The following is a 16,697-nucleotide window of genomic DNA, read 5'->3' as shown; positions in this document are numbered from 1 at the left end:
GAGAGTATTGCCTAAGAAATAAATCTGAATGGAGGGGGATGTTCGTAAAACAAAAATTTAACATTTTCGTATTCCAATTGTAAATAATGGGACTCTGGTCACATCAAGCTTGAAAGAAGAATGCTGCCTATCTTTCTGGTAAATATATCGGATGAGTTTAAATGTTAATACCCCATTGAGGCTCTGCCTCAAAAACACCTTAAATACAAAGGGACTGTGTAAACAGCGAAAAAATAAACAAAAACAGCATTGCCAAACCAACACTTGGCAAGGTACGGTTTAGTTAAAAAATTATACTTTACAGAAAGTGACTGAATCACAAAATTGTGCTTTTATCTAATAAATTAGATCACCGTTCTCCCTTTATACCAACAATAAGCAACCTGGCTCTTTGCAGCTGTTGAACTACTACTCCCAGCATGGTTCTGACTGGCAGGACTTGCTGAAACTAGCACTTATGAAACAGCTGGAATAGGACGGTTTTCTTAAACCTTATTTACGTCTTATGGGTTTACTTTAGTTGCGAAAACTGAGAGCTGACCGTTCATCCATTTTACTGTTCTGAGGCTCCAGTAGTATCTTATCTACTATACTAAGCTAAAATTGCACTTACGTTCTAATTTCTGCTGGTTGTGTGACTAACAGTATTTTGCACTGTCATTAATATGACGAACGTCATTGACTACAATGTGCTGCTGTATGCATTGAGGAGTAAAGTTACTAGGTAAACGTTCTATATGGCTATTTATCGTTACTTTTTCCTAGAAAGAATCCTTCAAAAAGGCAAATTTCTGCTAACAATACTCGTAAACTCGGTTGGTTATATTTGCATATTTTGGACACATCAAAATGTAAAGAGAGTTAATAATATGCAATACAGGTTCATAGCTACAGGGTGAAACAGCTCTGGATTTGGATTCCATTTGTGCAATAAAATCTAATGTCATGAAAGTGAAGACCTACATGTGCTGATTTATGTACAATGGATGTCAGTTCACCCATGTGAATGCAAACACAGGGTTAATTGAAACATTTTAACCACGGCGGATATTCCTGTGATATCGCTAAATTTGGATGTGCATGTTAATGCAGTGTTACAATATAGGTACCCACGTACGGTAAGCAGCAGCACACATATTGTTCCCTCCCCACTATTAAGATAACAAAAAATGCTAGTTCAATGTTTATTAGAGTGCTGTATACAAGCATGTTAATTTCACAGATTTTTTTTAAAGATCCTTAATATTATCTCATATAATTAGAAATACACATTTCAAAAACAAAAACGTCTACAAAGAGAAAACAGTTATTTCGATTAGCAAAAGCGTGAAATTCTTCATGGACCGGGGGGAGGGGGGATATTTTTTTTACTTCTATTTTTTACAAAAAAAAAAAAACAAAACAGAAAGAAAAACCCTTCATTCTTTTACTTAAGTACTGTTAAATATTAGCGAAGCTATCAAGAAAAAAACCCACACATTTTGGCTTAAATTACCTACAAAAAGCCACAAATGTTTTGCAAACTTCATTTAACCTTTTTATATGAAAATAAGCAAAATGTAATGTACATAATTTATATTTCTATATATTAAGTGATGTATACCTAGAAATGAACAACAAAAGATGTAAACTATCAAAAACACCATTTAGTATGACCCAAAATGTATTCAAATAAGTGCCATATCTTTTCTTTTTTGTTTTTTAACCTGTTGGTGTGTTTGATTAGTTTACATTGACTTGGCGGCCCAGCCTTTCTACAGTTATCCACAGCCTCCCGATGCTGGGTCGGTCATTACCTCTGTACATGTCACCATATGTTGCATAACAGCTGCTTTCTCTCATGGAAAAACATTTGCCAATTCTGGCAAAAAGTTTCCTTTATTTTTGTCTATTTACATGTAAATAACGTTGAACCTGCAACATAACACTATCTATTGTAACATACATTTTGCAAAGGGAACACAACAGTGAAAAAGAGGTTAGCTTCAAAATCTATTTTGTACAAGTTTTCTGTTGATAGCTTAAGTGCTAAGCTTGTTCGTTCAGCAGTTCCGCTTACCCCTATAATGGATCACTGAGGCATTTAAAAGTACTTTTACAAAACAGAGTACCTGACTTTATTTTTCCCCCACACACGGCACATATAATGTATATCGACCCTCCCTCCCTGCCCAATTCCCATTAAGGTATAGCACACACACTGCAAAAAATTCTAATATATAATAACTGTATCATGTCGCCCATCCTTCAGAGAGCCTCATGCGCTTGACTGACGGGCTTTCTCTTTCGTCCTGCGAAGGTCTGGTGAGTCCAATGGGGGAGTGGAAATCGTTCCGGTGGTCTTCTCGGTCACTTCCGTCATACGAACTGCTGCAGCTGCTCAGGCTGTCAACAGGAGACCTCCCCGTCTCGTGGCGCGTGTGTTGAGGGTATCCCGAGGGTGTGGTGGTACGGTCTCTAGGAGGAGAAACAGGTTCTGACTTGATGTGGAGGCTTTGAGCAGAAGGCAGGGAGAGATTTGTATTCTGAGATAAGTGAGTGCTAGTGCAAGCTCTGTAGGAGGAAAGGAAACGCAGTTACAGAATGAGGAGGCTTAACCGCCTCTAAACTCACTAACACTCACAGAACAGGACCATTTAAGCAGCTGGACCAAACCTCTATTATTAGCTACAACTTGGTATCATTGTGGTTGACAAGATGGCATTACTTTTAGACGGTGTTGCTAAAACAGTATCCACAAAGGTCTCAGTTCATATTTGCACAAAAGCAAAGATACTACATAGTACTTAGTCACTATTAGTTGGTGATCTGAAGACAAGTTTAGTGGCCACTTGTACGCTTTTATCTTTTAGATCAGTTAAAAAAACAAACAAACCTATAATATAAAACGACATGTATCGTTCTTGCTTTGCGAAGTCTCATTGATTCCCGTTCAGTCAAACAACTGCCCATTCTAAAAAGGCATCAAGAATTATTTTGAACACCATAAACACCATCTTTTACCAGCTGGAAGCTAAAAGTTTGGTCAACTGCTTAAAATCTGGCGTAATTTCTAAAACTCTTATCTTATTTCGGGGATGTAAATACAGAGCTTGTGTCCTAAGGGGTCTTTTACCAGACATTAGTCTAGAATGTACTGTCACATGAAGGGAAATATCTAAAGGCATGGTTACCAGGTCACTTGTTTTATTTTGTTTATTTATTTATTTATTTATTTATGTGCCCATTATAGACAGCAAAATAAATGAAAAAATCCTCCAGAACCTGATAGATTATTAGAATAGTATTGCTGCTGCTCTTCTTGGTGGACAGATCAATTTATATGACGTGTTTGTTTGCACTTATTGCTCATAAAGATTCAGATTCAATGTAACAAATATATGATAATAGGAGATATGTGAAAGGGGATAAATATTATTTCATAGTTCTACATATATCTGCTTATGACCACTTTTACACTTGCATATTTTGCATCAGTATTTGTGAGCCAAAACTAGGAGTGGGGCCAAAGCACAGAAGAGGTAAAAATCTTTTCATACTTTTTCTCTGTGCAGGTTCCACTCCTGGTTTTGGATTCCAAATTCTGATACAAAATACTGTTCAAAATACTGTTGTGTGAAAGTGTCATCTAACATATTTTAGTGGAAAAAAATTAAAATATCTTGCATTCCTAAATATTATATTTATCTGTTAGATTACACATAACAGAATAATTTTTTAATTGTAATCATTTAAAAAAAAAAAAAGAGAAGCTGTTCACATATGACTGCTATATACTTGTTATGGCGCCACCTGGTGGTCGTTTGATTATTTTCGCAGAACATCCACTTAAAGAGGCTCAGTCACCAGTTTATAAGTGCCCTATCTCCTACCTAATCTGATAATGTAATGTAGATAACAACAGTTTTTAGTTTTTTTTTAACAAACGTCTATTTTTTACTTTTGACCAAGTGGGCATGGTAAAGAAAAGTGTATGATGCTGACCAATCAGTGTCATATACTTCTCTTCATTCATGTCCAGCTGTACTCACAGCACAGCGTGATCTCGCGAGATCACGCTGTGCTGTCACTTACTCCCACAGTAACTTTACCGGAGTGTTGGCCGAATGAAAAGACATGGCATCCTGGCTGAAGGAGATGTCTGGTCATTCTCCCAACATTACAGCGCCTATCAGATTAGGTAGGAGATAGGGCACTTATAAACTGGTGACAGAGCCTCTATAAGGTGTGCAGTGGCAGTGGATACACATGCCCAGTAGGCCCAATCCCACTCCCCAGACCCTCTTGTACATGGGTGGCGGTGATATTTCTGCTATTGTTCAGGCTAGCCAAAAAGAATCTGAGCACTAAAAGCGGCTTCTTCTCACCATTACTGAACACATTAGGTAGATGTTCTGAGAGAGAATCAAAATAACACCAGGGGGCGCCATAATAAGTATATAATATACATATATGTATATATCTACAACCAGGAATATTTTGTAATCTAACATAGAAATGTAATACTTGATCATGGGACAAACCCTTTAAAGGCTGTTTATTACCAATTTCATGTCCCAAATATTGTCTTGTCAATATTAACTAATTGTATGCTTCCATATAATTAGTAGGATTCCTAGCACATAATATTTCCGTAGATAGCCCTGAATGATGGAATTAACTTGCTTATCAAAATAATTTGTCTAAAAGTGCCACCTGCTGGTACAGAGGGCAGCGTGCACATTAAACGTCATCATATGAGTATTTATTATTTAGGGTTGACACATAAATGCTTAAAACTGTAATTTGCAACAGAATGCATCACTGCTATGACTAGAATAGTGTATGTGTATATGTAACATAGTACAAGGGGTCTAACATACTGTTCTGAATAAAGTAGAATTTCCTAGGAGAATTCCTTTTAGTTTAATAAACATGAATTTTAATGTGAATAAATAAAGTTAGCATCAATATTGGGACACTATAGGCAATACTTGGAGTTCCATCATACTGTTTCTCCAGGAAATGTATGTAAGCATATGTATTTCATTATATGGTATAACACAGGGGAATTCTACAGATGATCTGAAATCACTTTATATTGGTCGTGCCTCTGCAATTAGCAGTAAACAAGCCTCGGAAAAATATATGGTTCAGGATGTTGGCACTTTGTGACAATAGCTTGAAGTGAGTAAGATAATTACCGGAAGACGTATAAATACCGACCAGAAAAATGACTAAGATCGCAGCAAAAATGATATATATCATTATATCCTTATTGTCCTATTGCAACATGCAATTGTCTAACACTTTAGAAGTTGCCTATGTCTAAATAATGATACATAGAAACTTTTTGACGGGAGTGTTTGCATTGTTACATTACCTAGAGGTCCGTGTTTGCATAAAGTATTGACGTTTATCTTACCCCCTCATAGCTGAGAGATACTAAATTATCTAAACTTTGGGAGGGGACGTTTTCCAAAACTGTGAAAGAAGAACTCCAATGAAAATGTTTATTGCTTCACATTCTGAGTCTCATAGACTTACATAGAGAAACTGGCTCCCGGTCCACACATAAGACGCTGTGTGAATCGGCGAGTCAGTTTACAGATGGAGGCTAAGTATTGAAAGCCAGACGCTCGGTGAGGAAATAAATATCTTTTACACGTATAAGATGCCCATTACACGGGCATCTTTATGAAAGAGTATTCTATCTATCTATCTATCTATCTATCTATCTATCTATCTATCTATCTATCTATCTATCTATCTATCTATCTATCTATCTATCTATCTATCTCTCTCTATCTATCTATCTATCTATCTATCTATCTATCTGTCTGTCTGTCTGTCTGTCTGTCTGTCTGTCTGTCTGTCTGTCTGTCTGTCTGTCTGTCTGTCTGTCTGTCTATCTATCTATCTATCTATCTATCTATCTATCTATCTATCTATCTATCTATCTATCTATCTATCTATCTATCTACCTACCTTTTACTATGTGCAAATGTGGAATAAATGTGATTTTACTTTGCAAGCCTTTTTGGTCTTTTTATGTTTGTGAAGCTGTCACGTCCCCTCCGTAAGCAATCAGACAGATGGACGTGGCATCTTACAGTATGCAGTACTAGTGACCGGCCTCTACTGCATCTCCATTATGGATGGATGGGAAATATAATTTATTTTGAGAGGAAAAGCTTTTAAATGACTTTGGTTGATTAAGGTATAAGGCTGGTATATAATTTTTAGCAAAAAAAAAAAAGTAATTATACGTAGAAACTATAATCCATTACATAATGCTAAAAAATGTAAAATTATAATGAGTCAGACAATAGTCTCTTGCACTATCATGGGACTGCTCTAATTGCCTCCCTTCCGTAGTAATGCTGATCACACTTTCCTGCCTACGAGCTTGTCACACACAGTTATTTTGGGGGAGATGTCTCCAAACTGGTGCAAAGAAAAAGCTGAGTTTTTGCCCATGTTGACCAATCAGGTTGCTGCTTTAAGTTTCCAAAGGGCCTCTGAAAAATTAGAGGTACAATCTGAATGGTTGGTATAGGAAATGACTCCACTTTTCCTTTGCACCAGTTTTGATACGTCTCCCCCATTGAGCTTTCTACCCCGATATGCTCTGACCTTAAACATTTGACATTGCATTGCCAGGGCTTAATAATATAAATCAGTACAGGTAACTGTAATAGTACATGAAGGGAAACATTGAGAAGGAAGATGTTGTAGATCAGATGTTAGGAGTTGTGTTCGAGTACTTGCTATAATGGAAACATAGCTTTGTGTTTTTTTATGTAGCTGTTGATTCATTTTGAACACTATTCTTTTTTTAAAAAGAGAAAACATTACATGCACCAGTATATATTTTAGCGATAACACAAGTGAATGTCTTCAATTTATGTCAAATATATGTACATTCAAAATAAGCTTTTAAAGGACAAGGTGTTAGCTTTAATGTCATATTAGTAACCAGACCTAATGATAGAATATAGTAATGAGTTCCCAGGCTGAGGTTAGTTTATCACAGGGATATGGCTACAAGTAGAATAGTATATATCTGTAATACAGATACATATGATAAAGGAGTCATCTCATTTAGACAATTTATTTTCATATTGTAAATTCTCCTCCAGAATCTCACTATGAGAGTACTCCATGCAGGAAGCCCTTGCCATCGGGCAATGTACCTACTATAATACATGGGTATCCACGCCATCAGCTATTTACAATGTACAACTTTCTAGTCCTCCGGTACTGAGAACTGCACCTAATAGAAGGTTCTTTAGACTCAATATATAGTCATAATAATGTAGTCTATTGATAATAAACGAGGGACATCAGGGGTATTATAAAACTAGCGTAAAAATACCCATAGATAGAAATTAGGTTTTTGCTATCTTTTTCCAGCATGACTAAGAAATACAAGAGCTCTAATATTATTGGCTTATATTTCTACATTTGCACTAGTTTTTAGGAATCACCTCTATACAGTAGGTGACCCAGTGTGGCACTAGTTGCTTTCCTATCATATTGTATTTAGCCTCCACTGTATATAAGTAAATGGCCCAGTTAAGGGTATGAAAAAGAGCACTGTATTATAGTAATAAGTATATTACCATCTAAAAGACTTGGTGTAAATTGAGAGAGGCATGCATACCAGTATAACCACCATGATAAGTATGATAAATAGAAGATACTGCTAATATATATATTTCTATATATAGAATGCATTCGGAAAGTCTTCAGACCCTTTCATTTTTTTCACATTTTGTTATGTTGAGGCCCTGTGCTAAAATAAATAAAAATTCAGGTTTTCCCCCATCATTCTGCACTTAATACCTCATAATGACAAAGTGAAAACAGAATTTTAGAAATTTTGGTAAATTTATTAAAAATGAAAAACACAAATTTCGCATGGACATAAGTAGTCAGACGCTTTGCTATGACACTTGAAATTTAGCTCTATGGGGTCTCCCATTTCTCCAGATCATCTTTGAAATGTTTCTACACCTTGATTGGAGTCCACCTGTGGTAAATTCATTTGATTGGACATGATTTAGAAAGACACACCCCTGTCCATATAAGGTCTCACAGCTGACAATGCACATCAGAGCAAAAACCAAGCCATGAGGAGGAAAGGACTGTTTGTAGAGCTCAGAGACAGGATTGAGTGGAGGTACAGATCTGCAGAAGGGTACTATAACATTTCTGTTGCACTGACAGTTCCCTAGAGCACAGTGGCCTCCATAATTCTTAAATGGAAGAAATTTGGAGCAATCAGGATTCTTTCTACAGCTGGCCGCCCCAGCAAACTGTAATCCGGGGAGAAGGGCCTTGGTAAGAGAGGTGACCAAGAACTCAATGGTCACTCTGGCTGAGCTCCAAAGATAATGTGTGCAGATGGTAAAAACTTCCAGAAGGTCAACCATCACTGCAGCACTCCACCAATCTGGGCTTTATGGCAGAGTGGCCAGAAAGAAGCCTCTCCTCAGTTAGAGACACATGAAAGCCCGCCTGGAGTTTGCAATAAAGCACCTAAAGGACTCTCAGACTGTGGGAAAAAAGATTCTGTGGTCTGATGAAACCAAGATTGAACTTTTTGGCCTCAATTCTAAGCGTCATGTCTGGAGGAAACCAGGTACTGTTCATCACCTGTCCAATACCATCCCTACAGTGAAGCACGGTGGTGGCAGCGTCATGCTGTAGGGGTGTTTTTCAGCGGCTGGGACAGGGACACTGATCAGGGTTGAGGGAAAGATGAATGGAGCAAAGTACAGAGATATTCTTAATGAAACCCTGATCCAGAGTGCTCTGGACCTCAGACTGGGCCGAAGGTTCACATTCCAACAAGACAATGACCCTAAGCACACAGCCAATACAATACAGGAGTGGCTTAGGGACAACCCTGTGAATGTCCTTGAGTGGCCCAGCCAGATCCCTGACTTGAACCAATCGAACATCTCTGGAGAGACCTGTAAATGGCTGTCCACCGACAGTGCCCATCCAACCTGACAGAGCTTGAGAGGATCTGCAGAGAAGAATGGCAGAAGAACGCCAAATCCAGGTGTGTAAACCTTGTGGGATCATACCCAAGAAGACTGGAGGATGTTATCACTGCCAAAGTTGCTTCAACTAAGTACTGAGTAAAGGGTCTGAATACTTATGTCAATGCAAGATTTTCGTTTTTCCTTTTTAATAAATTAGCAAAAATTACTTTATTATAGTTTTACTTTGTCATTATGGGGTATTTAGTGCAGAATGATGGGAAAACTTGATATTTTTTTTTATTTTAGCACAAGGTCTCATATAACAAATTGTGAAAAAATTGAAAGGGTCTGAAGACTTTCCGAATGCATTTTATATATAAATATAACCAGTGTAGCGTGGACCATAGCTTACCCCAACTGAGGCATGTTGTGCAGATGATGTTGCTGCCAGCCAGTGACTGAGCCAAGGTGGAGGGCACTGGTATTAAAGCCAGAAAGAGATGACAAGTCTGCACTACTTAATGAGTATTCTGCAATAAAAAAACAAAACAAAAATGAATAACGTTTCAGAACTATATTGTGGCATTATGAAAATGTATAAAATAAAACTGTTGTCATAATCTGAATATTATTTATTAAATACATAATTTTGGTAACTGGTATAATAATGTCATTTGGATGCAATATAGATGGTGCCCAACTGACATTAGAAAGGGTCGGACAAGAACATGTTTTAAAGAAGACTTTGCATTAGCGATGTCCCACTATTGTTTATTTTAATTTTAGGTATTAAACATAACCCCCGTACATATGCTCCCTTAGGGAATGTAGACATCATACAGTGGGTTCCAAAATCAGGACCCCTCTCTATAAGCCAGAACGTCACGCTGCTTTGATGGATCAGGACTATCTATGCATGTAGTTCAACATTTGTCCTGTAGTGGGCGCTACAGGAGAAATGTAGGGCCAGATATGGCTTTACCCAGTGGTGAAAAGCCGGTGGTTGGGCTATGTTCACATCGGAGGCTCTGTCGCAGACTCCATCATTTGACAGGAAAAATAGCACTGCATGCAGCGCTATTTTTTCTGTCCAAGCGACGAACACCTCGGCAGAATCTGGCGAACCCCTCTGTAACTCAATGGGGGTCCATCGCTCCCCTCTGGTATCCGTTGTGCGACAGATCCAGCAGCGGATTTTATAAAATGACTTGTCTTCGTGAGACGTCCCTTTAAACTTGATATTCGAATAAAAAAAATGGCATTATGTTAATAGCTTTGACTGCGTTGTTATTTTCCCTATATGTAATTAAGATCTGGCGTCGCTTACCAGTGCCATATGATGTTGAAATGGCTGATGGGTATCCTCCCATTCCCTGTCCAGGTAAAGTCGGAGTTCCTACAGGAACTACTGGAGTAGCTAGTGACTGAGCAGATTGTGAGTTATTTATTCTTTGATTCTATTGAGGAAAAAAACACAAGAAAAGGAAAAAAGAACATCAAAATGATTTGGAGATTTGTAAAGTGCATTAGATTTCTGTAGAGAAGAAAACACTTCAACATGATACAAATTAATCATTTAGCATGTGACTCCCATGAACTCTCCCAACCCTATCATTTACAATCTTTCCAGAGACCCCGTGTCGCCATGGTAACCAATTACATCAGCTTCTCCTAGGCAATTGAACTTGCCACAAGTAAAGATTGCTTTATTGTGGGCTGAAAATAGACCATGTGGAAAATTGCTGAAATATGCATACTGTACTATCATTGTTTCTTTATCATTCAAATGCAGAAATGTCATTAAAATTACCGGCAGCTAGGCTTATTCTCCTAAGAATTGCTGTTTGCAGCAGTTAATATAACGGCCAGCAGATGGCAGTAAATCCCCTATGTTTACCAATAGACAATTTCATATGATGATTTATACAGAAGTGTCCATTTAAATCCCAATATTAAATGTCCACAGGTCAAAGGAGGGTGCCGCCGTGATATGATTTGGGACATATATTTTTTTTCCATTTTATAATGATGGAGTCAAATGTGTTACATGCAAAAGTTTTTTGTTTTTCTTGTACCATACGATTTTACAGCACAAATGAGCACATTAGAATCTTCTAAAAAGCTTTAGCAACTTACCAAAAGCAGATCGACATCCTCAGACTGAGAGCGAGGGAAAGGAGTATTAATGAACAATTAGTAGTAGTCCATTATTAATAAAGATAAAATGAATGATACAATCTAACACTTCATGCAGCCGTAAAACTCTCTGCAGTAATCTGCCACAATGCTTGGATTCATTGGAGCTAGTTTTTTGGTATCCCCTCGCCTCCTCTAGACTACATCTGCATTTCAAAGTGTGAAACACTGGGGTCATTTATTTTATCCCAAGAGTGATCTCATGCTTCAAGGGACAATAAATAAATCAAGTGATGACATCTTTTTTTTATATATCAACAATGGAATAATTGCTTTTGGAAGCATATCTATTTTTTAATTGATAGCACATTATATTAATAATAAGTATCTAACAACATATATTATCTATCTATCTATCTATCTATCTATCTATCTATCTATCTATCTATCTATCTATCTATCTATCTATCTACAATCTATCTATCTATCTATCTATCTATCTATCTATCTATCTATCTATCTATCTATCTATCTATCTATCTATCTATCTATCTATCTATCCCTCTCTCTCTCTCTCTCTCTCTCTCTCTCTCTCTCTATCTATCTATCTATCTATCTATCTATCTATCTATCTATCTATCTATCTATCTATCTATCTATCTATCTATCTATCCCTCTCTCTCTCTCTCTCTCTCTCTCTCTCTCTCTATCTATCCCTCTCTCTCTCTCTCTCTCTCTCTATCTATCTATCTATCTATCTATCTATCTATCTATCCATCCATCCATCCATCCATCCATCCACACGTGTCATCTATCACTGACACGTATATATACACAAAGGTCTATATGTATAATACCTGACTCATTACTCAAAAAATGAGCAATGGCAAAGGAAATAAATAGGTCATGTCAATGTACTGGCACATCTCTAATTCTTTGCTCTGAATGTACTTTCCTGGATAGTTCGATCATGTACATGGTAAGTAGAAGTTGTTGGGTAGGTCTAATTATTTTGACCAGAAGATTGATATATTAACAATGATGAATACTGGTAATTGCCAATCCTACTTATGTATAAAAAGACTTTCACTTTAAAAATGGATATTTCCAATGCCTATACTGACATGTGCCAGGTCAATTATTATATTCTTTATAGTTTAATGTGTAGAAGAAATAATACATCCCATTCTAGTTACTACCTTTGTATATAGAGAATGAAGGCCTCCAGCTCAAATGTAGGGCGCAAGACCTCTAGTTTGACATGGCTCAGTGTCTCACATGTACAGCAGGGGTTTGATTGAATACATGGCATACAGTATGGCCTAATCTGGACAAATTCTATTTATTTATAGATAAACACTTATTAACTAGAAAAGTTGCTGAAATCCAAAGAGGTCCCATAACAAGACATACCAAAATATGAATACATATATGTTCTCAAGCTAAAACCCAAAAGTATAATAATGTATTACCACAGAGGGCATTGTATGCTTGTTGCCAGGTTGAATTAGAACTCGGAGGTCGGGTTTGCGATTGTTCATCCCAAGGTTCATTGGCGGTGGAGATTTTGTTTGCATATTTTTATTTAAGTTACCAGGTGAGACCAGCAGACCTGGTGAGTTACGATGATGATTGCCATACCCATTACCTGTTTGACAAGATTACAGGGAAAAAAAAACAATGTTAAGTATAATGCATATTACTACTAACTACAATGTATATGTGTAATAAATAGAGATTAGTGCAGAATACAGTCAATGGCTTAAACATATTCTTTAGTGCGGTAAAAAGAGTCACGTGACTATAGCTGACCCTCACTTACACCATTGTAGACTAAGATTATTGCAAAATTAGGGGTTATATATATATATATATATATATATATATATACATATACATATATATATATATATATATATCCAATGGAAAAGTATCCAGTCCAGAATTATTTGTTCAGGGACACAAGTTTTGGCATTTTAGATGTTTACCAAAACATATTGAATATACAGTTATATAATAAATATGGGCTTAAAGTGCAGACTCTCAGCTTTAATTTGGGGGTATTCACATCCTAACTTGAGGAAGGGTTTAGGAATTACAGCTCTTTAATATGTAGCTGCCTCTTTTTCAAGGGACCAAAGGTAATTGGACAATTATCTCAAAAACTATTCAATGGGCTGCATGGGCTATTCCCTCGTTAATCCATAATCAATTAAGCAGGTAAAACGTCTGGAGTTTAGTCCAGGTGTGGCATTTGCATTTGGAAGCTGTTGCTGTGAACCCACAACATGAGGTCAAAGGAGCTCTCAATGCAAGTGAAACAGACCATCGTTAGGCTGAAAAAAATAAAGAAATCCATCAGAGAGATAGCACAAATGTTAGAAGTGGCCAAATCAACAGTTTGGTACATTCTTGAAAAAAAAGAGCGCACTGGTGATCTCATGAACTCCAAAAGGCCTGGACGTCCACGGAAGACAACAGTGGTGGATGATCACAGAATCCTTTCCATGGTGAAGAAAAACCCCTTCACAACATCTACCCAAGTGAAGAACACTCTCCTGGAAGTAGGTGTATCAGTATCTAAGTCTACCATAAAGAGAAGACTTCATGAGAGCAAATTCAGATGGCTCACCACAAGGTGCAAACCATTAACCAGCCTCAAAAATAGAAAGGCCAGATTAGACTTTGCCAAACAACATGTAAAGAAGCCAGCCCAGTTCTGGAACAGCATTCTTTGGACAGATGAAACTAAGATCAACCTGTACCAGAATGATGGGAGGAAGAAAATATGGAGAAGGCTTGGAACGACTCATGATCCAAAGCACACCACATCCTCTGTAAAACATGGTGGAGGGAGTGTGATGGCATGGGCATGCATGGCTGCCAAAGGCACTGGATCACTAGTGTTTATTGATGATGTGACTGAAGACAGAAGCAGCCGGATGAATTCTGAAGTGATCAGGGATATACTGTCTTCTCAGATTCAACCAAATGCAGCAGGGGTGATTGGACGTCGCTTCACAGTACAGATGGGCAATGGCCCAAAACATACTGCGAAAGCAACCCAGGAGTTTTTTAAGGCAAAGAAGTGGAATATTCTGCAATGGCCAAGTCAGTCACCAGATCTCAACCCGATCGAGCTGCATTTCACTTGCTTAAGACAAAACTTAAGGGATAAAGACCCACAAACAAGCAACAACTGAAGACAGGTGCAGTAAAGGCCTGGCAAAGCATCACAAAGGAGGAAACCCAGCGTTTGGTGATGTCCATGGGTTCCAGACTTCAGGCAGTCATTGTCTGCAAAGGATTCTCTACAAAGTATTAAAAAAACCACATTGTATTTATGGTAATGTTAATTTGTCCAATTACTTTTGAGCCCCTGAAGTGAGGAGGCTGTGTAGAAAAATGGTAGCAATTCCTAAACATTTCACAGGATATTTTTGTTCAACCTCTTGAATTAAACCTAAAAGTTTACACTTCAATTGCATCTCAGTTATTTCATTTCAAATCCAATGTGGTGGCAGCAGAGCCCAAATCATGAAGATTGTGTCACTGTTCAAATAATTCTGGACCTAACTGTGTGTGTGTGTGTGTGTATATATATATATATATATATATATATTTTTTTTTTTTTTTCAATATACAAATAGTATATATATATATATATATATATATATATATATATATATATATATATTTATTTTGGGGAATCAAAAAAGGCATAATGGGGGTCACACATATATGCCCTTTTTTCTTTTTTTTACACAGCTGTATTTGTATTTTCTCCAAAGATTTTACTTAAAGGATGAATACCACAGTGCCCCCCATAATGTTCTTTATGGCTGGGCAGATCATTATTATGGGGAAGTCAGCTGCACCACTTGAATGTACTATACAAAATGTACATGAGGGACCCCTGAACTACCAGTTGGACATCACTGGTCTTAAGTGTATAGAGATGCTATATATACAATAAAGCAGGGTATTATTGACAAATACTATGCCCCCCCCCATATAGCACTGTATTTCATTGTAGGAAGGTGGTTCTGTGCTTACCAGTTAGCTTGAAAATCATACAGATACATAAAACTCTACACTAGAATACAACGTGATATAAAATGCAGAAAATAGCCAATTTAACTTAGTAAAAATTATTCCTGACTACATAAATAAATGAACACTTTGTTCCCCACTAAATGCAATAGTTTTTTTTTGTTTTTTTTGCTTTTGGCTTTGGGCAGAAAATAGATGGAATGTTTTCTGTGCAGATAAAAAGAACAGAGGTGCTAAAATATTTTCATGTGCCTCATTATTTCAAGACATTTTTATTTCTACGAACCTCCTAATTTCTAGAACAAACCTTCTCCCGTCTCTTCTTTCTTATAACCCTACAGTGCTAAATCAACACTTGATGAGAGATTGCTTCCTATTAGTTACCAGCTCCGCATCTCTTTGATATGTCGACTTATTGAAACATATGTCTTGTTAATTGCATTTGCATGCTTGTGTTTGCTTTTACTTATTTTGTGCCAGGATGTCAAAGATTTTACTGTTTCAGGCAATCACGGTTTTTGGAAAGCAAGAAAATGACTTTGTAAGGACATATTTTGTCTACAGGGGGTTTGTATGTGTAATGGTCATTTTCTATCCTTCAGAAATGACTACCAGTTGTGTGGAATTAGTTTCTGCCAATGACAATATCCACATTTTGTATCTGTTCTTTTTGGTCAGGAAGGGCACTGTAAATGCTTGCCAGTTTTTGTTTCAAGTTAAGCTTTGGAGACCTATATTTAAGCATTATGGTTTCCAGCCCCCAAATGAATATCATTTAAAGATTGTGTGACATGAAGAACGTCAAATTTTTTGTTCTGTCTATTGACACGGGAGCCCATCCTTTGAAAATCAGGCATAAGTACAAGCATGTGGTTACATGAAGAAAGTGGTCTTTAAGTCTCCTCCTCGGAGCAGCGTACAAGAGTGCGGTGTGCTATGGAACATGGATACTTGCTGTTAACTGTCTGAGACAGAGAGGAAACTTTGTTGGAGCTCTTTGAGCATGGCATATCAGAAAAGGGTGCCTACATCAACCGTTTATGGGGATGTTTGCCATCATTCGTGGTTATTTGATGGGCCTAGGTACAGCATTTGCACCAGAATCTTGGACCTTCTGGTGCCAACTCTGCAATGAGAAGCTGTACCAAACCAAATACTTAATTTTCAAAGGCTATGTGCACCTTTGAAATAATTTTTCAGTGTGTTGTGTGCAACCTTCTAAATATTTTTTATTAAGAATTATTTTTACTTTTTGAGATACAGCTGCTTTATATCCTGTATGCAGAGCAGCTGTATCGTGCGCTGAGACCTGAATCCGTCAGGTCAGCGGGATTGACGGGTTTAGTGTCAGCAGGTCTTGTTATGAACTTAGATGTGATCGGTAGCAGCTCGATCCTGTGTTTCTCTGCTGACACTGAACCTGTCAGTGCTGCTGACCTGACGGATTCAGGTCTCAGTGCCACATACAGCTTCTCTGTATACAGCATACGAAGCAGATTTATCTCAAAAAGTAAAAATTATTTTTAATAAAAA

At 37.3% G+C, this 16,697-nt stretch overlaps 1 protein-coding gene across 14 annotated transcripts in view; it reads right to left on the bottom strand.

Moving 5' to 3' along the window:
- Positions 1-1,859: 1,859 nt before the first annotated feature.
- Positions 1,860-16,697, bottom strand: part of MEF2C (myocyte enhancer factor 2C) — a 223,055-nt gene continuing 208,217 nt past the window's right edge. For 8 of the 14 annotated variants that reach the window (XM_075837415.1, XM_075837430.1, XM_075837398.1 and 5 more), the window contains 5 exons: positions 12,584-12,759; positions 11,112-11,135; positions 10,303-10,432; positions 9,388-9,505; positions 1,860-2,553 (listed from right to left, as the gene is read on the bottom strand). In XM_075837415.1, the coding sequence (XP_075693530.1) occupies positions 2,232-2,553; positions 9,388-9,505; positions 10,303-10,432; positions 11,112-11,135; positions 12,584-12,759 (770 nt within the window). In that variant the 3' untranslated portion in view covers positions 1,860-2,231. The remainder of the gene's footprint in view (positions 2,554-9,387; positions 9,506-10,302; positions 10,433-11,111; positions 11,136-12,583; positions 12,760-16,697) is intronic. The other 6 variants (XM_075837450.1, XM_075837477.1, XM_075837512.1 and 3 more) reach the window with 3 other exon arrangements.

Source organism: Rhinoderma darwinii, chromosome 1, assembly GCF_050947455.1.
Source record: "Rhinoderma darwinii isolate aRhiDar2 chromosome 1, aRhiDar2.hap1, whole genome shotgun sequence".
Classification (NCBI taxonomy): Eukaryota; Metazoa; Chordata; class Amphibia; order Anura; family Rhinodermatidae; genus Rhinoderma; species Rhinoderma darwinii.
The sequence above is the reverse complement of the archived record's forward strand: the minus strand, read 5'-3'. Positions and strand labels throughout refer to the sequence as shown.